Source organism: Nipponia nippon, unplaced genomic scaffold, assembly GCF_047370975.1.
Source record: "Nipponia nippon isolate SJK-2023a ecotype South Korea unplaced genomic scaffold, ASM4737097v1 scaffold_1, whole genome shotgun sequence".
NCBI classification, from domain to species: domain Eukaryota; kingdom Metazoa; phylum Chordata; class Aves; order Pelecaniformes; family Threskiornithidae; genus Nipponia; species Nipponia nippon.
Window position 1 is genome coordinate 57,845,827 of NW_028262290.1, and position 27,985 is coordinate 57,873,811.

A 27,985-nucleotide genomic window follows, 5' to 3' on the forward strand; every position below is an offset into this window, starting at 1 on the left:
TTTGTTCAGAAAAGTACTGATTTTATTGACTCAAACTGTATTTACACAACACATTCATATGTTCAATATCTTACAGAACTCTGTAAAAAACTGACTAATAAAACTGCAGGAGCCAAACTGAGTTTCAGACTTAAAGACACTGAACCATGAGTACGTTTTAAGTATTTAAGTGGGTGTCCAGTTTCACTGTCAACTTACATGGCAGTTCTCTGTAAACAAACTCTTTAAAATCAAAGTGAAAGGTGGAGGGGAAAAGGGTCAGACGGAAGAGCTGATAGTTTTGCAAAGCTAGTACTTTCTAAGACCAGACTGTTGGCTAAGCATTCAACAATGCATTTTGTAGGGTTCTTGTTTTTGGAAACAGGTCACATACAGGTATACTTTAGATGAATAATCAAAACTCTAATTTTTTTTTTTAAGCTTACGTACATTTTTAAAAAACAGAGAGACCCGTGCCACAAAGTTTGTGCATGAATCTGAAGTGTTTCCAAGTTTGAGAGGCTCGGTTCTGGCATTCCACTGCAGCTCAAATCCAATGTATGTTTCTTCAGCTGACAAATGAAAGATGATCATCTTTTACCAGTGAACTGATGATATCACATATGTAAATTGGGAGCAGAATATCCTTCTCTCATCACAAGAGATCACACTTCGACCCACCCCTAATACAGTTTGGTTGAATAAATATTTTTTTGTTTTGAAGTACAAACTAGGCGAGTTTGTTTCTCTTCCAGAGTGCAAGTCAACACCACCACACACTTTGCAGTTAAAATGGCATCCCTCCTCTGATCTGCCTAGCAACCTGTTCATCTATCGTCTCCTCCTTCTCTTTTTCACGCTCTTTGTTCCAGTCTTTAAGGCCTTCGGGTAGTGAAGTATCCTCATCCAAACTTCCTGTACCTTCAACAAATTCTTCGTAAGTAGACTTTTCTGCAAATGGTCTTGGGCCAAGCAGGTCTAACATATCACTTTTATCAAGCACTTCCTTCTCCAGTAGTCGTAGGGCAACCTGGAATAGCAATAAGTTAGGTCACACACAAAATACCCAAGTTGGCTCTCTTCCTTGGAAGAGTTTAAGGCAGTTTGGGACCAAATTCAGCACTGATTAATTTTGATAGAAAAAACAAGTTGCTCAGAGTTCACTTAATACATGATTTTTACTACCTAAATGCTCACAAGGGAGAAAAATACCATTTTTTTTTTTAATCCTGCTGTTAAGACTTGGCAAAGTGCCCTCCCTACGGGCCACTGTTGCCGTTATTGTTGCTTCAGAACAGCAGTCTTCGCTGTTGCCAAAAGGCTCCTGATGCAAGACATTAAGCTATAGATGAAAACAAGCATTCCCTTCCTACCAAACCAGATTGTTCAATAAGGCTGCTGTTACGTTACAAACTAAAGAGCACCACAAAATTACAATGCGTACAATACTGTACAAGTGCAGGCTGTAACCTTTGTGGGTCAGCAGCACATTGTTCAGCACAAACCATATTCAGTGATCTTTTCTGCGATGGTGACCTACTTCACCACCATTGACTGAATCCATACAAACTTGTCTTCTTGTCAGTAAGCCTATCGGGTGCCTATCCTGGAAAATTATCTCTTTGCTATATCAGGCTTTCTGGCCTGGAGGAATCATAGAATGCTTTGGGATGGAAGGCACCTTTAAAGGTCATCTAGTCCACCCCCCCTGCAATTGGCAGGGACATCTACAACTGGATCAGGTTGCTCAGAGCCCCATCCAGCCTGGCCTTGAATGTTTCCAAGGATGGGGCATCTACCACCTCTCTGGGCAACCTGTTCCAGTGTTTCACTACCCTCATTGTAAAAAATTTCTTCCTTATACCCAGTCTGAATCTACCCTCTTTTAGTTTAAAACCATTACCCCTTGTCCTATCGCTACTGGCCCTGCTAAAAAGCCTGTCCCCATCTTTCTTCTAAGCCCCCTTTAAGTACTGAACGGCCGCAATAAGGTCTCCCCGCAGCCTTCTCTTCTCCAGGCTGAACAACCCCAGCTCTTTCAGCCTTTCTTCATAGCAGAGGTGCTCCATCTCTCTGATCATTTTGTGTCCCTCCTCTGGACCCGCTCCAACAGGCCTATGTCCTTCTTGTACTGAGGACCCCAGAGCTGGACACAGTACGCCAGGTGGGGTCTCACCAGAAGGGAGTAGAAGGGCAGAATCACCTCCCTCGACCTGCTGGGCACGCTTCTTTTGATGCGGCCTGGGATACGGTTGGCCTTCTGGGCTGCGAGAGCTCATTGCTGGCTCATGTCCAGCTTTTTGTCTATCAGTACCCCCAAGACCTTCTCAGCAGGGCTGCACACAATCCCTTCATCCCCCAGCCTGTACTGATAGCAGGGATTGCCCCGACCCAGGTGCAGGACCCTGCACTTGGCCTTGTTGAACCTCATGAGGTTCACACAGGCCTGCCTCTCCAGCCTGTCCAGGTCCCTCTGGATGGCATCCTGTCCCCTCAGGCGTGTCAACTGCACCACTCAGCTTGGCGTCATCTGTAAACTTGCTGAGGGTGCACTCGATCCCACTATGTCATTGATGAAGATATTGAACAGGAAGAGAATATGCACATGGGTGTGCAGTGAGGCAGATCACAAGCAGCCAGGGGGCAGGGAAGGAAGATGGTAGAAAGATTCTTTTTATTTAATGTTCAAAAGGAATTCAGAGAAAGGAAGGTATACATACTTCCCTTCTTGGAGACCTTCTTTTAGCCTGATGAATTGGAATCCTGGTATTTTGTGTTTGGGTTTTTTAAGTTTCATACTTGTCTAGTACATCTACTAAAGCCTACTTTAGTAGTTGGATTCTTCCCTCCAACTTTCCAAATTAATATTGGCCAAATAAGGGGGGGAGGGATGTTAAATCATGTTCACAAGAACCTCAGAGGTGTTCCAACACAAAAGGAGACTTCTATTTGTTTAAATAAGTATTTTGAGCAAACTTCCTCATATACTTATAGTCACTATTTTTAGTCTATTCAGTTCAATTCAGATTCTAGCTTACCAGCTGGAACTTGGTGGCTAAAAATACTGTAATGCTCACCTTCTCCACTTCTGCTTTCTTCTCAGTCAGAAGACTTAATGTCCTGTCATAAGCAATGTTAATTAGTGACCGTACTTCTTCATCTATCAATCTGGCAGTTGCCTCACTGTAAGGCTTCTCTAATACCATGTCTCCTTGACGAGGGAGATCAAAGGAAATCTGCCCTACTTTTTCATTCATACCAAACTGAACAATCTGAAGAAAAAAGAAAAAAAGAAAAAAAAATCAAACAAAGGAGAGATAGTAAGGTTTTAGGGTATGTTGATGTAAAATATGGTAGACAAAACTGAAAGGAGGAAGTCATTTCGCTATGACCCAATCTTTTGCTCTAAAACCAACCCTCCCCTGAAAACTCAAGTCTACCTAAGCTAAAGTACCTTAGTTGACTTTCACTTTTTTTTTTTAATGATTAAATTGAAGGACACAAATACCACCATTTAAAGGTGGTTACTTGTGATGTACATGATGCTTTGCTGTTGAAATACTAAGATATTACAGAAAAACACTTCAGCCTTCATTAAGTAGTAAACCCCTTCCTTTACCAGAAATATAAGCATTTTTCCAATTTAAAATGCTTCTGAGGTCTAGCATGTTCCACTCACCCATATAGATAAATCAAGCTGACTTAAGGGTTAAAGTAGAGGGTCTTGAAGATTTTGTCCTATCATATGCTACACTTCATCCCAAGACACTCCCCTACAAAGGTGAAAATTATTCTTATCTTGCTTGACTAATTACTAAATATTGACTCCTCTGGTTGCCAAATATGGATGTTTTAAGTTGCATTTTACTCCAGCAGAGGCAGAAGTAAGTTCAAACTGCGATTTATGTATTCACTCCATGGCCACTATCAATTTGGTGGTTACTAAAGCCGCATTTCTCTGCTTGGCCTTGCACAATGAATACAGGTATGACAAAGAATATTCAGAATTCAAAGAGATCTCAGCATTAGAATGAAGCATCTTAACCTGCTTCCTTAAGAAAAGTTCAATACTTTTATTTAAGCCCCCAGTTCTCTCTGGAGACAATATGTCTGGTTAACGTGAACGAAAGTCTGTAGTTAAACATTTTTTAATTTAAAGTTGAACAAGAGTCACGGAAGATTCCATAAAATTAACATTAACAAGATTTCATTACACATTCACTTCCAGAACCGGGGCAGCAAGAGGGACACCAGAGACTAGGAAGCGCGTGCGGTTTGGGGGTGGGAGGTAAGTGTTGTGCAGGGGAAGAGCAGCGAACTCTAAAGCGTCTCCCTTGCTCACCTTGCAAGCGTCTTCTAAAATGACATCTTTTGTGTTGATGCAGGAAAAGGAACAAAGCACCCACGTAGTGTAGCACATAGCTATACTTAGGTGAGTCATTACATTGATAAGATTTCAAATTACTCATCATAGTTAATATGATACAAACACAAACTAATGTCTTAATTTCAGCAGCCTTCATTAACAGCAAATAGTGCTTAAATACAAGGTTTCCTTGATTTAGTTACACATGTGAATCCAAATTGGGTCTTCGTACTGGGCAACTGTAAAAGTAGGATCAGATGATCAAATCTGTGCCCTAAATTCTGCTCTAAAAGTAAACAATTTCCACATATCTTTGAATCCAGCTGCAGCATATATGTTCCTGTGGGCAAATGCAGGATAGTAATCAAAGCCTGGACTCATGTTCTAAGACTACAATAAAATACTTGAGTCAGCAGCGTCTCTATGCAGCAACTGCATAATGTTTATTCATATAGTATTTTTTGAAACTAGGCTTTTGAAGGACATACCTGATCAAATTTCATCCTTTCAAAATATTAGTGTTAGGTAGTAGAAAAAGAAAACCGTAAGGAAACAAAAGTCCCACTTAAGCACATACCTGAGCATATGCACTCTGGGTCACCTTCTTCAAGTCATCTTGGGCACCAGTTGTAATTCTTCCAAAGAAGATTTGCTCAGATACACGTCCTCCCAGAGTCATGCACATTCTGTCAAGTAGCTGCTCTTTGGTATAAAGATACTGTTCTTTGGGTAAGTACTGAGCGTAACCCAGTCCTTTACCACGTGGGATAATAGATACCTACAATCAAAATTAACAGAATGCTAGAACTAAATAGTGTTAAAAAACATAAAGCATTCTTCGGTTTGTCTTAATCTTTAGTTTCGCAACCTACACCATACTCACCCTTGAAGTTTAATTCAGACATTATTTCCGTTTACAGTTTTGCCCTCATTGTGATTTATCCTTAAAAGCCCTGGCTAGCTCTAAACTGGGATAACAACTACTAGAATATCTGGAAAAGAAAGGTAAGACCACTGTCATAACTTTCCCAAAGACTGTATGGTATTTTAAAAATCTTCTAATGAAAATCCACAATTGTTTTAGAATGATATATTGGGCTTTAAAGTATTCTGTAACAGACATAGCATTTCTGCATCTTTAGTATTCCGAATAGTTGGAGGAGTTTCCATGTTTACTAATGTCCTTCTTTCCAGCAGTAAATTGTACAAGATGAATTTTAAGCTCGAAAGTCAGACGAGGTAAGAACGCAGCCAAGCAAAACTATGAACGTTAAAGCAAATTTTGGAGATTGGGGTGCTTTTTCCTTTATCTTCAACTTATCAAGCTGTGCATCCGAAAAGCAAATTAAAACTAAAATCAGCCTCTAGATGATCATTTTCATAGTTATATTCCTGAAAAGGCATCTACCTACATAACCTGGTAAGATTAGCTTAAACCACTGATCTGTGCTAAAAGCCTCAGAGAAAAAGCAGCTATCAAGGCAGGCAGACTCATGGGAAGATGACATCCCTTTCACTGTCCAAGGACATTTATAGTACAAACCCTGTAACAGCTAAGTCAGAAACAGTTAAGAAAGCTACAAGAAGTGAACCAAAAAAGTACTCTAAAATTTACCCGCTTACACTATCTTTGCGAGATTACATATTTTAATACCCTCTCAAGCACTGGGCGTTGGGGGCGGGGGGACAGGGGTGTGAAGAAAAAAAAAAAAAAAAAAAAAAAGATGCTGTCCATGCTACTATTAAATTACTAGTTCAAATTAGTTTCCTTTACCTTTAAGAGTGGGTCAGCATGTTCCAAAAACCATCCTGCAACTGCATGCCCTGCCTCATGATATGCTACTGTCTTTTTCTCCTCTGGTTGCAGTACTTGAGTTTTCTTTTCCAAACCTTCATAAAATAAATGTGATTAATAGTTTCAGACATACCTGTCTCCACTGAAATCCATTATCTCATTTAGAAAAATACTTAGATGCCATGTATACAATCTATTGAAAAAGTTTAAAAAAAACAAAAAACCAAAAAACAACAGAAAACAAAACCTGCAAATTTTAGAAATTTGTATCTTCCAGGTTTTACTGTAACCTTGTCCTTGATTAGATTTTCTAGTTCAAAGTATAAGTTCTTAAGAATATTCAAACATTTAAATAAAACATTTGCACTTTAAAAATCAAATTGTTTTCTAGACTATTCCAGGCTAACAGCAATTAAAAGCATTGCTAAATCCAAACAGCTATTCCTCTTGCCATTTTGACGAAATTAAGTGTCCTGATTAAATTTCTCTCCCTACCCCTTTCTCCATTACAGAAGTCAGCAATATAGACAGGATACTTTTTTTTCTAAATCTCAGGTGTGTTTAGGAGAGAAAAAAATACAACCTTGAAGCACAGGAGAAAGATTCAAAGCATGGCTTTTTATATACATATAAAAATACACACACACACAAAAGGAAGTTGCCTGTCATATTACATTTTTTGAGAAACAATTGATGCGATTCACCTACCTCCAATAACTCTTTCAATTGCTTGCTCAAAATGCTTTTGGTTTATAGCATCTGAGAGATGCCTTGCAGCAATTAAAGCAGCTTCATTACAAACATTAGCTATATCAGCACCTAAAAGCAGAGAAGGCATGAATTACTGATAATTTTCAACAATTTTCTCTCAGTCTAGCAAAGATAACCTTATCTAGAATTAGTTTTCTACAGATTCTCATATGGTCTCAAGCCATCCACTTCTTGTTAACATTATTTACAGTAATGCTATTGAGATAACTTAGTTTAAACATCATCACTGAAGCTGCCAGAAATGTTGACAATCGGACCTCAGAAAACCAGTTTTATATAGACCACGAAAACAGTGAAGAATTCAACTACTCGTCAACACAAAATTTTAAATGAATTAAATTACAAGCCAGTAATGAAAGTTCTCACATCCATTCCTAATTCAACACAAGGTTACAGTACATTTTCCAGGGAGAAGTTTTTACATCCAGAAAAAGAAATCCCCCTGCAGAATATGCACACAAACTCCACAAAACCCAGGTCTTCTCTAGCAGTGTTCAAAGAATCCAACAAACGCATTAAAAGGAAGAATACACACATAAGTGATAGCAATGAGCAATCTCTGGATTGCTTTTGCTGCAGACAGAAGAAACTGACATTTAGTACGTCACCCTGATTGAGGCAAACAAAACTTAAGACCCTCAGAAATCTCCTACTTGCTCAAACAGGCAAAGAGAATTTCATGCTGTACCAGTAAATACAATAAAACAGAGTGCCATCCAGAAGATCAGGTCCAACAAAACCAGAAGTAGCGAGCTAAAATATCTACAGGTTATATAGTAAATGGAGAAGAACAGTGGCATTAGGAGTCACTTACCAGAAAAACCAGGTGTCAGTGATGCAAGTTTTCTTGCTAGGTTATCTTTATTTAAGACAGTGTCTAATTTCAGAGGTCTAAGGTGAACTTTGAAAATAGATGCTCTTCCTTTTATATCTGGGGGTCCTTTAAGATGAAAGAAGTATGCTTTTACTTTTCACATATATATATATATATGTATTCTAATTGAATGTGGGCAAGGAAGTTACATATGTAAATAGCTGCAGTGATTTCAGTGGTATTCTACAAATGCAGCAATGCACATAAAACTTACCAATGTAAATCTGCCTGTCAAAGCGTCCTGGTCTCATTAGAGCGGGGTCTAAAATATCTGGCCTGTTAGTACCTGCCAGAATTACTACATTTGTGGTTGTATTAAATCCTGTTGAAGAAATGTAATAAAGAGAAATTATGTGTGAATACAATTTCCATGAAAAAAATAAAATAGAAATAAAAAGGCTGTCTGCTTTACAGGGCCACATAAGAACTGACAGTTTAAACAAATGATCTTAAAGCTGAAAATACTTCCATTTATTGGAGCATTGTCCAGCTTTTCATAACAAGCAAAAAAATGGCCTTGGGCTCTGCTTTGTGAAGTACTATCTCAAATCCTGCTTTATCTTCAAAATGCAATAATAGATTAACTGCTCAGGAAATTGCAGAACCAGCATGGCTAGCTGTATTTTTTACAGACAGACTGGTCTCATGCAAAGAATTTTTTTTGGCCTATTCAGCTATGACAAAGAGGTATCAGATGCAGAACGATGGTTCTTTTTTCTGAACAAATTTTAGCAAAACATCAGGCTGCAGCAAAATGAGTCACCATTCTTCATTTTAGGAAGCAAGGAAACACTCAATTTATATTTAAGCTAGAACCGAAATCTTGGTTAACAGGTCTGAACAAGTTATTAGTTCTTTCCCTTATCCTTGTTATTATAATGTAATATTAGACGTTAAGTACTTACCATCCATTTCTACTAGAAGCTGATTGAGTGTGTTCTCTTGTTCACTTTGTCCTCCAAAGTTGCCCCTTCCTCTCTTCCTTCCTACTGCATCTATTTCATCAATGAAGAGAATGCATGGGGCATTTTTGCGAGCAAGAGCAAATAAGTCTCTAACCTTAACAGGAGAACAAGAGTTGTATCAGATTGGTTTGTCGCTGTTCAGAGTTGGGGGGTGGGGAGGAGGGGAAGAGGTACAGCAGTAACAGTATCACTCTTATTGAGCATTGTTGTTAATAAGCATTCCAAAGCCTCCACCCGGCTCTCAAGGCACTAAGTTACACTGCAGCTGCTGCTCAGCAAGAATCACTAACGTGGAGGCCCACCAGTTGACAAATCCTTTCTCAATCCATAAATTAAGAACATTAAACAACTTAAAAGCCTTAAGAAATAGCCACTTTTCCTGAATAACTGAAATAGGTCTTCAACTGCAGCTCTAAAAGCCTCCAAACTTCAGAGATTTAAAGCATGATTTCTCATTTAAGCTCTTCTTCAATGTACAGTGTTACAAGCAGAACTGGAATGTGAATGGGCATGCTACCACACAGAATACCAATAAAATCTTTTAAGTTTTTCTGCAGTTAGAACGCGGTGATGTAGCTCCTACAGTGAACTTAAGGCTTACTTACAAGCGCTTACCATTGTACTCTAAAAATATGCTGTTATAAATATTGACTCTTAGCCCTCCTGTCTCCCCATTACCTGGGCTAGGAAAACTGAATTCCCCTCCAAATATTTATTCGGAAGTTAAATTAACTTCTAGAAGTCTGGAAAAAATGGCCAAAAGATGAACAAATAGCTGAAAATCTTTTTGGACTTTCAGATTTTAAATAAGGTATTACCTATCAAACTCTACCGTAGCAGTTACGGCACAACGTGATTGGCTTTAAGGTGCAACATTACAATGTTAGTCTGCTTGCAAATGTATCCGAAGGACCTCATTAAAACCAGTTCAGCCAGTTAACCGATCTACAACTGAGGAATCGAACGGAGCAAACAGGAAATCAAAAATTATGGAAGAATTTTGACCGGAGCGAGAATTAGATGCAGCTCACAGCTTTACTGCTTCGTTAAGAGATGCAATTAGAGAAGGCTTCTCTGATGACAATGTACAGCAGATGCGAATTTTGGACAGTATGCTCTACTACAGAAAGTCACTCTGATTTGTAAACAGAATTTGCAAAAAGTACAATGAACAAAGCATAAAGGAACATGATAAATGAGGAAAAAGTGTCAGACGCTCCAAGTGAACTATCTTTTGATTGGAAAGAGACAGACATCCAGAAATATACAACTATTTTTCAGAAGGAACAGAACTCAAAATTACCATAATGCATATACACTAAAAAAGCCCACCATCAGAACCAAGACTGTGTAAGCAGTTTTAATTCTAGCATATCCCAATTTACAAATAATCAATTTAGCATCATTAACAACTGTCTTATTTACTAAATTCATAGGAAATGAAACTAAAACACTCTCTCACATTGTTTTCTACAGGCATCAGAAATTATCGACTATGTTGAAACCTCGATTCATAGCCAAAGCAGCAACTGTTATGTCAACAGATTTCACTCAGTAGTAAAAGCTGATAATCATCTGCATAGGCCAGCAGAGAAAGGTTAAGCCACTTTGCTTTGGGGCATTTCAGGTATGTATTGACAACTAATGACAATGTAGTTTCTGAGTACCGATATTATTTCAGGATATCGAATACTTTCCCAGAGGATATGGATCTTTTCTTACTGTTTCTTGGTAAGGCCCCTTCTACACTGCATGCTCCCTTTTTCAAATCCCACTCATCTTACACACGATTACTATCTCCATGCCCCCTGGCTTGCAAACACTTTTTCCAGTCACCACCCGTGTTTTTTACCTTGTTATCCGTATCTGCATCTATTTCCCCACTCTGTCTGTACCCTCTCCCCTCCATAGCAGCTCCTTTTGCCAATTTTCTTACACGTTTCCAGTCTCTCTCTGCATCCGCACCGAAGCTTCCGTTCCCAACTAGCTTCTGCGTTTAACTTTCTGAACAGCTCCAGTTATTCTCAGTTCCAAGCTCTGTGCCTACCTGCATGTCCCCCCCACTCCCCTTTTCTCAAGACCCAAAATTACCTGGCTTCACTTATCTTTTCCCACCTATATTACTGGAAGAAGTCCAGCAAAAGACCATCAAAAAAGACCTAAGCTTGCAAGAGGCATATGCATGCACAGCTGGGACAAACTAAGGACCAAATCTTGGAAAGTTTATCTGCTAACCTCTAACACATCTAGACATGCGAAAACTGCAGTTTTTCAGGGCTTTACAGAACTTACTCAAAATGAGTTTTCCTGTGAATTTTCACAGGACATAAACACACATATATCTGGTAAGAGCCACTCCCTATCAAATTCAAATCAAGACCCTAAAGGATTTCCATTTTATGCTAGCAGAATTAGTTTTTAAACATGAGTAAAAACCATGGTACGCTTCCTTAAGTCTGTTCGCAGAATTTGCAGCAAACAAATCTTAGTTTTCCAGAAGTGTGTCACCTTGCAGTATGCTTTTTAAGGCTTAAGACACGATGGTTGGAGTTTGGTGAAGGTATGAGCTGTGGGAAATGGAATATAAATTTTGGACATTATGAGGAACCTTGGTTTTTGTGTTACCTGCCTCATTTGTAAAATATTATCAGTAACTTGTCTATAGAATATTTTTCAGCAGATTTAAGTGTCCTTCCTTCCTAGAGAGGAGAAGATAGATTTAAAACCGAATGTTTGAAATGTAGTTGTAATTAAAAAAAAAAAAAAGGGATGTACTGGAACAGAGTTAACTCCCTCCACTTAATATGTTTTTAATGAGCTATTTTAAGAGAGTTAAGGCAAAAGAGCACAAAAAAAAAGTTAGATATTTGCTTATTTAAATCACCTGATCTCCAGAAATCAATCATTAGCTCCATGACCCTCAGACTCCTATTTCAACCAGAAACTCATTTGTGTGTCCCAGACAACTTATTTATATCCAATACTTAGACACCACAAAGAGAATAAAGTTCCTCAAAGAAACAGGAATGATTTAGAGCAGGAGGAGACATTCCCATAGCAGTAGTCAAATGAGCTACGTATTTCTGACCCAGCTAGTAAATTTACTTCAGAGCAGAGCCTGGAGAGTTCAGTTCTGTTTTCTTAAGGTCATGCAAAGAGGTAAACCCTTAAGGTCCTGACGGCCTGCAACCACATACTGAACTGCATTAATTCCTTTTATGAAAGGCACATCTATGATTCTTGTGTTTAGACAAGCATCTGGCATCACTTTTAAGTAATCTGCATAGATGAAAGAACTGCAGCGATCATCAAACTGTTTGCCTCCTAAACTTGACAACATCCTTTCAACAACCAATACTGAAACAAAAGAGCGAGGCCAAAGACTTACTCGAGCTGGACCCACACCAACAAACATCTCTAAGAACTCCGAGCCGTTGACTGTGATAAATGGTACATTAGCTTCTCCAGCTGTAGCTTTAGCTAGAAGTGTTTTTCCAGTACCTGGAGGACCTGTCAGAATTGCCCCCTGCAAGAGAAACAGGTATATTTTCTTCATGAAGAAAACATAATAGAAGCCTATGAAATATCTTACTTAAAAGATCTATGTCACGATGTTGAGTCCGCTAGCTCTTCTTCCACCACAGTCAAAATTGTGCAAGGAAACAAACTGAAGATTCATCTCTCATTTAAACCAGCAAAAGGAAAAAAAAAAACAATTAGCTACAGCATTGCCATGCTGTCTTGGATTTACAGGAACAGTGTTTTCTTTGACTGACATTAAAAAAAAAAAAAAAAAGTATGTCATCAGATAGGCTCCCATGACAACAATAGCCAAATGACAATTCTATAACAATTGTATACAACAATGATAGTACACATGCATGCTATGTATCATTTCTGACCCACGTGAACAGATCAAGTATTCCACCAGGCAAATCTTCTGGCATCACAGTTAAATAGGCATTAAGTGCCAAAGTGTATTTTTTTCCTGACTGTGAGAAGAAAGAAGCTGGAAAGCATTGCATCTGTAAACATTCTTAGTCCAATTTAGAATACTGTTCTGGTTTTGGCTGGGATAGAGTTGATTTTCTTCCTGGTGGCTGGTGCAGTGCTGCGTTTTGGATTTGGTGACACGATAACATTGATAATGCACTGATGTTTTTGTTGTTGCTGAGCAGTGTTTATACTGATCAGGGACTTTTCAGCTTCCCATGCTCTGCCAGATGCACAGGAGGCTAGGAGGGAGCATAGCTGGGGGCCTATTCCATACCATATGACCTCATGCTTTGTATATAAACTGGGGGGACTTGGCTGGGGGGCAGCAACTGCTGCCTGGAGATAGGCTGGGCATTGGTCAGCAGGAGGTGAGCAACTGCACTGTGCATCACTTGTTTGTATATCTTTTATTATTATTATTTTCTCTTCCTTTGCTCTCCTATTAAACTGTCTATCTCAGCCCACGGGTTTTACTTCTTTTTTTCCGATTCTCTCCCCCATCCCACTGGGGGTGGGGAGCATGAGCAAGCGTCTGTGTGCTGCTTAGTTGCTGCCTGGGGTTAAACCACAACAAATACCGAGGACTACCAAAAGAATAGTCTTTATCTGCTAAGTCATCATTTCCTTACCTTTGGAATTTTTGCTCCCAGATCCTCATATTGTTTGGGATTTTTCAGAAAGTTAACAAACTCCATTATCTCTAATTTGGCCTCCTCACAGCCAGCTACATCTTTGAATTTAACATCTATTTCATCCTTAAGGACTTTGGCTGTGGTTTCACCCACACTGAAGAGTCCACCCATTCCACGCCCTGCTCGACCTAAGCCTGCAGGACCTCTTCTTAATGTGTACAGTAAAGAACCAATAATCAGGATTGTAGGCAGCAAACTCAGGAGAAATGACCTGTGGAGAAAAACCAAACAAAGCAGAAACCCACATATATCACAAAAATCCATTACTGCATATAACATGTGCAAAATGTCAGTTCCATCATAAGCAACCCTGAACAAATGCAGGATGAATACTCTCTTAACTCATAATGTTTACAAGTTGTTCAGATTGGGAAATAACCAAAATAAATTTGAAAACAAAACAAAAGACTCTAAATTACAGAAGTCAAACAGGCCAAAAAGCCTCTTATAACTATAATTAAAGGAAGAGTTGGAATTAATTTTTCATTGTGCATCCTCCTTCCCTCACGACCCTGGGAAAATGTAAATTAGTAATCTTAGTGGGTAACACATTTCTACACTTGATGTTTAACCAGTGACAGTTTGGGGGTTTGTTTTATTATTTTTTTGTTTATTTTTAAACCACACACATCAGCAAGTGACATTGATGAGTTTTAAAGAGGAGAACTACATTACCTAGTAAACAGTAGTAGCTCATTTTCTGTGCCCTTCAAAGGTAAATTCATAGGACTAGTTTATGCAAACAGTTATACTGTCAAAGTAAGTTGTATTAGGTAGCATGTAATTGGTGTATGCTATAACTTCAGGCAGAAATTTCTCTCCAAAATATAATTTTGCTCTTATTCCCTTAGGTTTTTCTCCATTTTCTTCTTCTTTCAATGTTTCTATTTCCCTTCCTGATGGCTACAGGTTTTGGGGGGTTTTTGGTTTTTTTTTGTTTGTTTGGGGTTTTTTTGATTGATTACTCATTGTCCATTATCCTTCACTGTCTGTCCTCCAGCTTTCCAGCATAGCTCTATACTAAATCCTAATACTAACAGTCCTCATTATCACAGTATCTGAGCACCACACAGATTTTTCTGTTGTAAGACCTTCAAGGAACAGCTCACAAGAGGTTCTGTCACTCAGCAAAAACAAAATGCTGAAAAGAAGAGCTACCATACATGAGCACAGGGTTTCCAGGCTTTACTGATATCCCACGTCTCTGAGATGAAAAGAAAGAGAAGGATTTTCCCTATCCTATGGTATTCAGCAGATTCTGATCCGGCAGGGAACAGCAGTACTCTGATCATATAGCTGCTGCTCTCTCCTGTTTCCTGTGGCATTTCTGGGGCAGAGCAAGAGGTTATAGGCAATGTATTCTATGAAGAACAGACACTGAGGAGGAAAGGGCCAGAGAGATTGTGGTCAGAAAGAGGGGTTCAGCAAGTAAGAGACCTGTGTGAGGTTGAAGATGACATAGGAACTGACATGCTTTTCCCAGTCTGTTGTGAGAAGCCTCAGGCTGACATGCAACCTCTTGGCACAAGCACCACGTTGCCCTGTCCACTCATTTTTTTCCAGATTAGTTTAAACAAGGGCTCAACAGGTTTATTTATGGACCATCCTTAAGAACATGCCTCATTTGACAGAAATAAAGAAATTATGCAGAGACAGTTTGTAGAACAGGGAACAGAAAACCACTATCTGAAGTCACAGGATGGTCCAGTGTTAAGGCTACCATTTTTCTGTTGCCACCAAAACAAACAGGCAGCAGCAGCTTGGTAAAACACATGGCAGAAATAAACAAAACTCTTTCCTCCATCCCCCAAAACTGAAACACACACCACAGTATCAAGAATGCAAACACAAGGGAGGCAAGAAAATGAGCCTTTTTCATTAGTAATACAAGCTACTACTCCCAAAATTGAATTTCCTGATGGTACAAAATCTATTTCACAGACACCAGCAGGAGTCATTTTCAAACTGCTGACTTGGATCAAAAAGAAATCAGTTCTTGGGATAAAAGATTACATCTGTCTTCGAAGTCATTCCAAAAACCACATCTAGTCTCTTCTGAAGTCCAGGTTTTATTAACTCAAGATTAACTTATAAGACTCAGCTAACTGATTTTATTAACTCAGCTACATAAGACTAATACAAAGAATACAAATCTAGTATTGGAGCCATTATTCCCTACTGGGGAATCAACAATGCTGTAAATCCAATGTCAGTACTATTTTTCTTAACCAATTTAGAGATTAAAAGCATGATGGATCTTCCAGCTCCTGCTAACGGGCAGAATAGTGCCATTTACTTAATCACCAATTTCTTGCCTTTTTTGCAAGGCCACAGAATTTTACTTCTGCTGAATTTATGGGCAGAAACTGGTGCCTGTTATATCTCAGTCAATAGGCTGTAGTTCTATGCCAGATTTTGTCTGTCCAAAAATCTGCATGAGTGCCATCTCTGGAGCTTTACAGCTGTGCCTGGCTGACTCCTGCTCTAGTCCAAGTCACTTGGCAAAAGGGCTTAAATGAAGGAAGGACTAATTGTAAACAGAAACATTTATGTAATAAGAAACTATATTTAGGGTAAGAGGATATAGATTCTACATAGACAAAGTTCTGAACAGCTCCTCTTACAGTTAACGTTCAAAAATAAAACCAAGATAATTGTTATTCTGATAACACTGCCACCTAGTGAAGCATAAGGTGCATGTCTTATAACTCTACTTTTCTACTGTAAAGACGATTTTTATCAAGAGACTTTTTTTAAAGCAACTTCTTACCCATCACTCTCTGTTGAGTAGACTACAGGCAATCTGTTCTCCACCTCTATTCCCAGATCTTGCTGCACAGTTTCAAGATTCCGTTCAAAAGTGTCCACACTACCAATATTAAACCAGACGTACTGCTATAAAAAAAAGCAGAGATCACCACAAAGTGCCCTATCTTATTTCAGCTTCATCACAAGCCAACTTCTTCTAACACATACACAAGCAATTCTCAGAACAGATTCAGACTAAAACAGAGTGTTAAGTTGCCTTGTAAAGTGTGCAACTGATGTAAGACGCATCTAATACATCTAAGGCCTACCAACCTAAATATACTGTATCTGTCATTGCTTCTACAGAAATCACACACACCAAATAATTTTGGGGCACTTCAAATAGACTGAAATCCTGGCATTTTCTCCAGGAACAAACAGAAAAAGAGTAGGTAAACAAATGTTTAGGAGGGAGCTATGCAGTCGGAATAATACAAAGCATTGAACCAGCAAACACAGCAGCCATACAACTTACTGTTTCACCTGAAGGTCTCAACTTTTCTGGTTAAGAAAAGCAATTCTCTACTTTTGGAGTTCATACTAGCTTTAAAGTCAGCTGTCTTCACAAAAGACAGCATGAACTTATATCATACACCAGAAAAAAAAAATTCCATGCATTACTTTCAGACAGTGTTGAGGTTCAGTTTTTCAAGAAAACCTTCCTTTTTGCACCATGACCTGCCTGACTTGCCCCTACTTACCCTAATATTGAAAAAGAAAAAAAAAAAAAAGTGTAGCCCTAAGTATTAATTGATTGAGAAACTAAGGCAGCTGGTAGTATGTGGGCTAAAGAGTAGGTGTATAAATAAGTCTCACTGAAACCCACTGATGAAGTAATTGCTACAGATTTCACTTTACCCCAGAGGGACTTGCAGACCTTGTTTCAGAAAGTCAGTTAAAAAAACTCTACCACCCAGGAAGAGGTAACCTGACAAAGCTTCTCTTGTCTTTCAAATAACTGGCTAAAAGCAGTCTGGAACAGAAAAGATCCAAAAGCATGCATGGTTAAGTCTGGGGTTTTCTCGAGCAGATGGAAAACAGCAGTGAGCAATACAGAACCTTCAGCAATTTCTCACTCTTCCTTTTTGTGTATCCGTATGAAGAGCATGGTGCTAGAAAGAAACTACTTGCCATAGCTTTAAGATTACTGTATCAATTGTTTTGCCAGATAAGTGAAAAACACACAATGTAGGATAATGTAACAGTATGGCAGAAAACATGTTTTAGATTAAGAGATTATTAATGCTCCAGACCAAGTTTTCTGCATCAAACTTTACCTAAAAAGACTGTTTTGCTGTTTCTTATGTCTCATGTATATGTATTAAAAGTGTTTACCCATTCATGAGGAGACTTTCCTGAAACAAAGATCACTCTGACAAAGCGCTTGTTCACCACTTCAAGTCTGTCCACCTGTAGGAGGAAACAACAAAACTTGTGATATGTTAGAGTGTACAGTCCCTGAATTTCCATCACAACTAAGAGCTACAAATACCCGTTTTCCAGTAAGGAGAATAAAATTCATGTTGTAGATCAGGATGGTTCCACGATCTCCAGTTTGCCATTAGGAATGGCATGAAGAATCATGTATGTAATCAGTAAGCAAGGAATATTGGCACATTAAAATTTAGGTTGAAAGGATGACCTCATATCCTTTTTCAAGGAAAAAACGCAATGCACACCTCAGCTCAAATCACAGGTACAGTGAAACAGTTAAACAATACTTAACCATTTCAATGGTCAAACACCAAAAGCAATAGACCACATAACTCCAAACTCTTGTAGCAGCTTCCAAAACAAAACAAACAAACAGAATGAGGGAAAACTTAAGGTTGCTCTTACAATTGTTCTCCCTAACATAAAAGACTTCCTGTGCTACCATATTAAACACAATAACATCAATTAGATAAAGAAGGATTTAGTTGAGGTAACAGACACCATATAAACTAAAATCAAGAACTGAGCTGCAGGTTTGCAGATATATACTATTAAGCATGTTTTTTGATAGAAGAAGCCTCAAATGGTTAGTTTCTTGAATTTGACAGGACAGCGTCTCTTCAGAAAGCAACTGAAGTTTCTTTCAATTTTTTCTTCCTCTTTCCATAAAATAACTGGTTTTGGCACCTTTAAAGAATTTAAAACTAGCAATGGTTCTACAAGTTGGGACTGAACTATACACAGGCTAGTAAGGTTGCTTCCCTGAACTCACTCACGAGCTAAGAGGCCACTCTAGATCTAGCCTGACTTCATGCAAAACTACCGGAACATCTTTATTCTGAAAAGCACGTATCCCCAGTAGCACTGACATCTTCTCCCCATTAACTGGCCACCACTATGGCAACAAACAGCATTTGATAGCTACATATTTAGCTTATCTGAATATCCAGACTACATGTTACAAATGCCCAAGAGACTTGGTTTTGTGCAACAACCCACTTTCATAATGCTTTTCTGCAACAAGGGTTCAGGCTTCGTTCACTAACAGCTAAACTAATCTTTTTACTGAGCTAGTGTCTTACTGCTTCACAACAAATATAATCAGTAAGGTTTTTTCACAAGATGTACACATAAGCGTCAATTAAGAACAGGACTGGAAGACACAGTTTAGGCAGAAGGGGAGAAGCGTACAGAGCAGCTCTGCACAGATCAGTAAGACAAAGAAAGGTAGGAAACAACCTGCTTAGCACTTTACCAAGATAATGAAGGGGTAGGAAGCATGCTATTAACACAAAACCCCAGGTCTGAAACCTAGAGGGGGAAGCAAGCCAATGTTTTCCCAACCTGCAGGTGAAGCTACAAACAGGGAAGTACCAGAGCCAAGAAGTAGTGGCTCCTGAAGTGGAAAAGGCCTGGGCAAGACACTCAGTCTCCTGAACTTCAGGACATCACCAACCTATTATTCCAAGTGTGGAAAGCTGCCAAGTTCTACAGAGAGATAGGACACTGATGATAAAATTGATTGCTCCAGCAGTGGCTCCAGGTAGGAAGGAAAGAAGAAGTAAGAGGGGAGAAAACAAAGGAGGCTATTTTACAACACAGTTATGCCCATTTCCTGTCCTTGGAAGGGATTCTTCGATTCCCCACTCCCACCTTTCTGTTTGCACTGCTGCTCCTCAGATTCCCTGAAGAACTGATTTAAGGCATGACACAAGTAGGACACTTTTTTTTCAGGGGGGTGGGCTCGTGGAAGTGTTTAAGGTTAGAAGTAAGTTTCTTCTGAGGGCAGCCCGCGTGTCTGCTTAAGCCATTAGGTCAGCTTACCTGTACTATAAGACCATATGCTGAGAGACTGTGGTTGCACTGCCTCTTCAAACCAGCATCGGCATGAGCTATCCAACAAAAAAGTTCTGTCCCGAGCTGCCCATTCCCTCTCCTCTCTCGAACTGACACGAATCTTCATACAGCCATCCAGAACATCAGATCAAGGAACTGATTAAGATGAAAGCTGATCCCTTTCTCCCTCAAAAGTTACTCTTGAGCCAGTTCTCACTCCACAGACACATGAATACAAGCATAAGCAGGGGGGCAGAAATGAGCATCTTCAGCACACTGATTTTCCATTTCGATTCCCTTCACACTCACCACTCCTTTAGAAAGGTAGTTATTGACAAAGTCTTTCCAGGTGATTTCTCTCCCAGGGACCCTGAAGAAGAAGTAATATACAACCATCGTCCAGAAAAAAGAACTTCCCACTACGTACATCCGAAACTCCCTGACATCCCATGGAATGTCACCCTAGGAAACAGAGAAAAAAAGGTTTTAAGAGTCTGTAATACAGTAAGAACCTAGCACACAGGTTCTAGTATCTATTTGTGGCTTCTATTCCCTGCCCTCAAGGTTACCACAGAGAATGTCAAACAAAGCTGTATTTTGTTGCATGAACACACTTCAGTAACTTCTGAGGAATTACAACATTAGCAGAAAATCTTTTAAGTGTTATATAAATAGTAACTGAACAGTTTTGATCTATGAACTACTTATATTAAAAAAAAAGTTTCGCCATCTGTTATATGACCTTTCTCTCTCTCCATTCTACAATTTTCCCTGCCTTCCAGGACTACATGCAAGACCTACAAAAATAAAGGAAAAAAAAAGTAACAGGAAAAACGCAGGAATGAGGAAAAAAAAATCATGCCCACTAAGTGAAATCAGAAAAATATTCTTTATATTCTCGTCCTGCCGGATACTATCATTGTGCTACAGCTAATGACAATAAATATAAATTTTGAAGAGAAACTTAGGTAAGTATTCCATTAAGGTCAGAACGGCTAACAGTAAACTACATTTAACTAGCATTGTGTGGTCAGCAAGTTTTACAAATTGACATTCTGAAACAAAATACAAAGCCTTTAAAGGCCTGAGGCTCCACTACAGGAATACTGACTACTAGAAACCATAGTCATATAGCTTAAAACTCCATTAACGTTCCCGAACCAGAGTTAGATATCTCTGAAGGTATATACAAAATGGTTATTTATGAAAGGCCTTGAGTGGGGAGCCACCTAGAGCCAATTACTATGAAACACTAGGCACAGGAGGCTTAAGGAGGATTTAGGCAATCAGAATATGGCCCTAAAAAGCAAAACACACGCAAGGTTATTTCATGGGAACAAGACAGTTAGTACCATAAACATATTTTAAAGTCAAAACCTTCTGTAATCTGGTCCACCAGTTAGTTTCTTCTTTCTTGCCACCTTTTTTTCCACCGCTGCCACCTCCTCCACTACTAGTCCCACTAGGCTGTCGGGCACTAGCTTGCTTTGCTTCTAACAAAAATAAAACATAAAAATTACCTCTTTACATCTTATACCAATCTCACACTATTTTTTATTAGTTTTAAAATTAAAGAGTTGTTCTGAAAAATGAACTAGTTTGCAATGCTACGATAATTAGAGAATGTGAGAAACTGCATTTTCCATAGAAAATAGCAGATATATAGCCTATTAACTGGCAGAGAAACATCTATCTCAGAGTTATGATTAGAAGATAGGTCTGTTTATTGTGTAACTGATGACACTCAGGCACCAAGAACTGAAAAATGTCCCAAATATAGAAGAAATCTGTTACGGAGACCGCACAAAACTTGTTTCTACTGCGCTAATTCAAGGCACGTGCAAGATTATTCTTAGCGCTTTACTAGGAGTTGGGAGGGGGGGATTGGTGGGGTTTTTCATTGGGGTTGGGTGCAGGTGAGTTGTTTTTTGTTTGTTTGTTTTAAAAAAGCACCACAAGATCTAAGTAACATCTCCTTCTCCCATAATTCACCCCTCCAGTCATACTATGGTCCTCTTAAAGCTCAGGGTTTATCGATATCACAGGTTGGCATCCTTTTTAATATTCCAGACACAAGCATGGCACAGTAACAGCCAACTACAGCTGAGGAATTTGTCTTAATCATTCTTCTACTCATCCAATTCACAAGGTGCCTGCACAGCACAGCATAATGTCATATGTCAACACACTCAAGGGGGTGAGGAGGAGCATGACACTAAAACACACTCCTTCCAACTCCAGCTCTTTCAAGAGCTTGGTAGTTTGGGCATCTAGGCATGACACTAGATTTCACCATTCAAGGCCCAGTGGAAGGAAAACTGCTGCTCCTATTACTGCTTTCGTAAGAGACGCGCAGGGTTGCTGCCTCTCCTTCTCCTTGGAAGATGTGTTATATTTATTTATATAATATATTTATATTATATATCAGACATTTCGGATACAATGGAGCGGCTGTTACTGCTAATAATTTCCAGATTCATCCCCCTCCTTGTAAGACAGGGCTCTTTCTAACACTGCCACTAACTCCTCTTTCAAGCAGCAGGCTACATGATTGGTCCTGGCTGAAGTGCTGGTTCTGGATCCTCACCCAGAATGACGATTCTGGTTATTCCATACAACAAAATGGGTATTTTAGCTCGCTCTAGGAAAAGCTGGGAACTATACACAGAGAGAATCTCTGAATACATGACTAATGTCAACTAATAGGAAGCAGTAAAACAAAAATTTAAGAGCAGCATTCCAACAGAAGCATAAGAGAAAGTAAACGTTATTCCAGATACACATGATATGAAAGCAAAATGATGTTTAATAAAAATATATAAATTCACACTTTTAAACTAATCTGGTACAGAAACATCTTCCCTGAAAAATAAACAAAAAACCCAAACCCACAATGTTATGCTAAAATCTAGCCTAATGAATACACATTCCACAAAAAAAACTGAAATGAAGGAGCTTCTTGTACCTTTTGTTTCTCCAGCTGTACCTTTAGTTCCATTAGCTTTCTTCCCATTGGGAAAATATTTTTCAAATCCTGTTAAGAAAGAGTTAAAGAGCTCGTAATTGTTTTTTAGTTTACAATTCTGTCATTACATTTCAGTAGTCACAAGCTGAATGTATACAACAGCAAAGAAGCTAGCGACATACAGACTGCAAAAATGGTTTTGTTCCTGTCTTTTTGTTGAAGAGCTCTACCAGGTTCCCATAAATAAATCTACTACTGTTGATGAGAAAATATCAAATGTATTTAATAACCTAAAGGAAAGCTATCCTTTAAACCAGAGACAGACAAGCTTAGTTCAACAGAAAATTGCATTGCATAGAGTGAAGTTGAGCAAACTGCAGTCATTCTTTAATAGCTCCTAAAAATCCCATAAATCAATGTTCCATCTCAAGACTAATGGCTGGTTAGTACAAGAACTTACTTCCCCACAGACAATAAACCTAAATGGCACACAAGTACAGTTCTCAGCAAGGAATGCAGTCTGCTTCACTTCACTGATCAAAGTTATAATCACCTTTGGGAGGTTGAGAGAAAAGCCTTCTGCAAGCAGCAATTACACTTGCCAAGACAGTACTTCTGTCAGCAGTAACTCCAGTGGTAACTTCTTCACGGAGCTGAAAGATGAAAAATAAATATAAAGCAACAAGAAGGTGCTACAAAAGATCTTCAAGCTCTCTAGTAGTCCTGAACTGCAACGAGTCAGATATTACTTTACAACAGACTTCATAGTAACTGCTGTGGGCCAGAGCGTAAGACAACAATGGAAAAGGAAGAGTCAATCAGATGGGTAATTTCTACAGCAAGAAGATTTTTATTCTATTTGTTAAGAGCAGAGTTTCATCTTACATACAAACATAACATTCTTTATTAAAAGAGGAAAAAAAATCAAGCAGGAAACACTACAAGGTATGAACATTAAATACCTACACACTGATCCTATACGAAGTATTTCATAATACCAGCTGAGTGACACTTAAGAGCAACACTAACTGCAATTGCACAAGCATGATCCACACAGTACTGCATTATGTTTTGTTACAGAACTGCAACTTTTTCCAAATAGTGAAGAACCTGTAGCTTCTGAATATGAAAGATCTGCTTGAATCCAAAAGAAAGGGATATGGCAGACAATGTTTACGTCCAGCTAAAACCAACACAGAGGAGGAATGCTTGTTCAAAAATCAGACCTAAACCCCTACGTAGGTAAAGATCCAGTTACAAAAACACAACAAACCCAAGTCTGTCACACCTTGTTCTAAGACTAATTGTTTACTGTTATTCGCCATTTAAGTGCAGTGAAGGAAATATAAATACTTAAAATGACTAATTCTTAAGAAAGCTTTCAGTACCATAACGGAATACTTAAAAACAGAGTAAACTGCAATCTTATTACAGAGAAATCAAACCCTCTTTCTTCAAGAAGGACATATTTTAGATAAAATCCCAAATTATCCCCTTCCTAAGCTTTCCTAGCACTTCTAAGAAAAAACAAAAAAATTATTCATATAAAGATTTCCCCACAGGCTAACTTTCTTTCTGCCTCCATTCCCTTCTGCCCCATAGAGGTGCTCAGTCTCCTTCCTTTCTTTTTGATTAGAAGTTATTTACCTTAAGAGCCAGAGAAATAGTAAAAAAACAAACCCAAAAAACTCTCCCCCCAAAAAACAAAGAACAACAGGTCCTGGAAACATGACTCAAGGTATCCATGCAAGACAGCAAACATCCATCTAGGACTGACACTTCTAGGACTACATTTGTGAATGAAAGCTCAACGTTAGCATCTCCATAGCAATTTAGCTATAGTCAAGTTACAATGGTTGTAGACAAAACCTCTTTTTGCATATTAAACAAACTGGTAGGATACTAGATTGCATGCTAAGACAACCCTAGGAATGCTGACATATCATTAATTGAATTCTAACTCTCCTGAAGCCTTCTGTCTGGGAGCTTCCCCCTCCACGCCTTATTAAATGATGAATACATTAGACTTACTGTGAGCAGCCATCTAGTTCCACCTGCTGGAACCAAGAGGAATACCAAAATGTCCTTGTTGCTTGCTTTTGCTGTAGACCTGAGCTAAGAATTTTTAGGCTGCTCGATCCAGCCATTATTTTGTGCCACTGCATACGCCTTTGAATAAAGTCTGATACTGAAAATCCAAGAGGGTATTTTACTGATCATGAAAAGTACGTGCAGTGCAGACAGTCTGGAGAGCAGCTAATCTACAGAATAGCTACTACGTCCAATACACCATGACCTCCAACATGAGCAACTGCATCTGTGCTCCTAGAAGAAGCTTTAGGACAAGTGGGATGCATCTGTGTGGGCAATAAAATAAAAAGAGCTTGCCACAGACCAACCCATCTGTAGTTCAAATACAAACAGGTAGTGAATGTTGCAGCAGCAGATGAAACTCAAAGACATGTCCAGTAATACTGGCTTCTCTTCTATGCCACCGGTCTCCTACAACACCAAAAAATTTGGGAGTTATTTATTCTGCAAGCTCAGATGACTTTTTATTTGTAAAGAGACAGGAATATTCAGAAACCTTTACTCCAACTAAAATAAAGCAACTGCTCACGTTTAAAAGAAAAGTTTAAGTAAGCCAAATCCAATTGCCTGGCTCAGCTAGACCAGCATGGGTTTATTACAGAATTAAGTTATAGTTTAATCAGGTTGGTGGGGAGAGAAGGAGGAAAAAAAAGGAGAGAGAGAAGGGTAAGCAGATAGAGCTTTGGGGCAGACCTGAATAATGGAACTGGTTTGTTGCTGGATTGTCTCTACAGATCCTAAATTCCATGAATAAATGCATAGTCACCAGTCAAGTTAATATGCAGAGAGCTGAGCATTTTAAAGCCGTTTTGTGAGAAAAGGGAACCACTGACCGTGGCACATTCAGTAACTGAGTCTGGGAGGCATGCTTTTATGCTACCGACAGATCTAGGTGAGTCAGTCTACTGAAACATGCAGTTTCATTTCACCATAGCATTCCACAAATGCAAAAGTTGTTAGAACCACGCTACACTGGTAACAACTGCTTGGGTTTGGTTGGTTGGTTTTGGGTTTTTTTTTTTTGACTCTGTAAATCATCAGCATGAAAACTGATCATACTGATCCTGATACAGGACCTGTCCCTGGCTTGGCTGGCAATGGGAACGCCACAGCAAGCTTAGCTGATATAAGCACGCCCACTGCCTAAGCAGAGGGAAAGCAAACAAAGCACATTTTGACTGGATGCTGTTTTGGGCTACCAGGAAACTCTGCCCAGCTTCTCTCAGTCAGAAATGAAAGAACTGTCACAGCATATAAAGCAAAATAACCTATCTAATATTTTTCTTCAGGCAAACCTTGTGACACCTTCCTAACAAAAAAACAAAAACCAAGACTTTTTTAATGTAAGTTCAAAATAAGCAAAGTACACAAAGGTCAGTTTTACAGTTAAAATAACCCAGAAAATGGTACTACTCCAGAGTATAACATAAACCCAAGATCTGTAACACGAAAGAAGTGCCTTCTCCACAATGCCAATATTAAATAAAATAGGTAGTTTTACATAAGCACAACTACTGACTTCACAAAAACTTTGTAACTGTAATCCACTTTTTTAAACACTGAGGCTACATAAAGCAAGAACAGAAAATCCACTTGCTTAGCTATGCAAACAAAAGACCAAGAATCCATTAATTCTAGAAAGTTACAAGTTTACAGCTATATCCATAAACAAGTTCCAAATCAAACAAAATAAAATGAAGCCAAAAGTCTGAATTATCTAACAGTCACCAAAATATTACATAAGAGCATGTTGGGGGGGCGGGGGCACAGAAAGCTGGTAAAGAAATCTAACTTAATGCTAGTTACTTTTTTTTTTTAAAGATAGAAAAAAGTAATGGCTTTTATGAAAACAGAAGTTCTTTGTTTTGCTACCTATACACACACCCAGATGCTAGGACGAATACCAAGTTCCCTTCATAGTTCCTATGCTCCATTCCAAATAAGAACTCGTTAAATTTTATTGACAGAAACGAGAATTAGCTTCCTGACAATGAGCAGTACTGCTGACAGCGTTTTATTTATCGTTGTAATGATGTTCAGCTCTGACTAAACAAAAATACGAATCCAACACTAAAATCAAAACACACATTTATACTTGGAACTAAGTTACTAACATCGTTATGTGTATTCATCTCACAATTATCACTATCCTTGTGATAACCTTCATACCTACAAAGGTGCAACTGTTCTCCACTATGCACTACAGAAAACTGAAGCAACCTGCCCAAGATGCCATTGAAAGATGCAGGAATTAAGCATCTCCCTTTTCCCCAGTGTAGGCTTGTCATTTCTCTGATATGTTAGGCTTGACAACAAGGGTAATACACATACTAGCTGACAGCCTAAAGCATTTTACTGAGAATGAACACCAAACCATCACGATTTACCAGTCAATGCTAGAACAGTAGGTTCAAGTCCATACCACTATTGCACCATGCAATCCCAGAATGCAAACAACCGACCGCTCGCCTTCTCTTTTTCAGCACGTTACCCCTGCTCTCACTGACAACCCGAACTCCCAAACAAACCCCCCGGCCCCCAGCTCAGATGCGGCGTGCAGACAGCCACAAACCCACCTACCGCGAATCATCACCCTGAAAAAGCAACGGGGGCACTTTTGAGTTAGGGGGAACCATCCCTGGAAAACCCGCCGCGAACCCAGCAATACCGGCGGGGTGCGGCGGCGGCGGCAGCAGCAGCAGCTCTCAGGTGCTGCCTCATCCCCCTTCGGCAAGGAAGGCTCCCCTTCGGCCGCTCCGGCAGCCGAAGAAGCCCGCAGTGCCCGGGGGTGCCCCCGCACGGAGCCTGGCTGCCCTTTCCGGGCCAGGCCGCGCCGCACTCACGCCCCTCCACCGGCCCTCGCTCCCGGCCGCCCGGAAGGGCAGGTACCGAGCAGGCAGGGAGCCGCCTCCGCCGAAGCGGGCGCGGACGAGCCGGGGAAGGCCGCGGGGAGCAGCGCGGAGCCCCCGGCCCCGGCCCCGAGGCGCCTCTCCCCGCCCCGGGGTCGCGGTCGGCGGCGGGGCCGCCCCGCGCGTCACCGTGGCGGCCGAGACCCCCCGCGCTTACGGGGCCACCGGGCGGGGGAGCGGCCGGCTGGGCCCGCGCCCCGCCCCTCACCTGCGCCAGGCAGGGCCTTGCCCCCGGCAGGCCCCTCCCGCAGAGCAGCTGTTGCAGCAGGGCCCCGGGGAGCCCCCGGCGCCGGCAGGTGCCCCGCGCCAGCAGCAGGTAACGGTGCGCCATGGCCCAAGCGGCCACCTCGGCCCACCGCGTCCGCCGCCGCTGCCGTCGCCCCGCCTGCGACGTCTGACCTCATCGCGCCGTCGCGTGCACTTCCTCTACGTCCGAAGGACCCCGCGGAGCCCCGCCCCCTCCCGGAGACCGCGCCCCTCGGCGGCGGCCGAATCCCTTTTGCC

At 40.1% G+C, this 27,985-nt stretch overlaps 1 protein-coding gene across 4 annotated transcripts; it reads right to left on the bottom strand.

Annotated features, from left to right (window-relative positions):
- Positions 1-27,895, bottom strand: AFG3L2 (AFG3 like matrix AAA peptidase subunit 2). 4 transcript variants are annotated; one of them, XM_087757053.1, is made up of 17 exons: positions 27,690-27,895; positions 23,035-23,134; positions 22,482-22,550; positions 20,894-21,009; positions 19,826-19,978; positions 17,582-17,656; positions 16,209-16,330; positions 13,376-13,649; positions 12,139-12,276; positions 8,691-8,844; positions 8,000-8,107; positions 7,726-7,851; positions 6,849-6,959; positions 6,120-6,235; positions 4,923-5,123; positions 3,057-3,251; positions 1-1,009 (listed from the first exon to the last, which is right to left on the bottom strand). In XM_087757053.1, exons 1-17 carry the CDS (start codon positions 27,810-27,812, stop codon positions 767-769), a joined length of 2,424 nt encoding a protein of 807 aa, XP_087613179.1. In that variant the 5' UTR covers positions 27,813-27,895; the 3' UTR covers positions 1-766. The 4 variants fall into 4 exon arrangements, with proteins under 4 accessions (XP_087613179.1, XP_087613169.1, XP_087613188.1 ...); XM_087757043.1 differs by having other exon boundaries at positions 16,209-16,333; positions 27,690-27,894; XM_087757062.1 differs by lacking the exon at positions 7,726-7,851 and having other exon boundaries at positions 16,209-16,333.
- Positions 27,896-27,985: the final 90 nt, after the last annotated feature.

Coding starts and splice junctions, on each gene's coding strand:
- AFG3L2 (XM_087757043.1), bottom strand. CDS start 27,812: ATGGCGCACCGTTACCTGCTGCTGGCGCGGGGCACCTGCCGGCGCCGG. Junction 8,845..12,138: donor TTGGTGTGGGTCCAGCTCGA/GTAAGTCTTTGG, acceptor TCTCCTGTTAAG/GTTAGAGACTTATTTGCTCT. Junction 7,852..7,999: donor TGACAGGCAGATTTACATTG/GTAAGTTTTATG, acceptor TTCATCTTAAAG/GACCCCCAGATATAAAAGGA.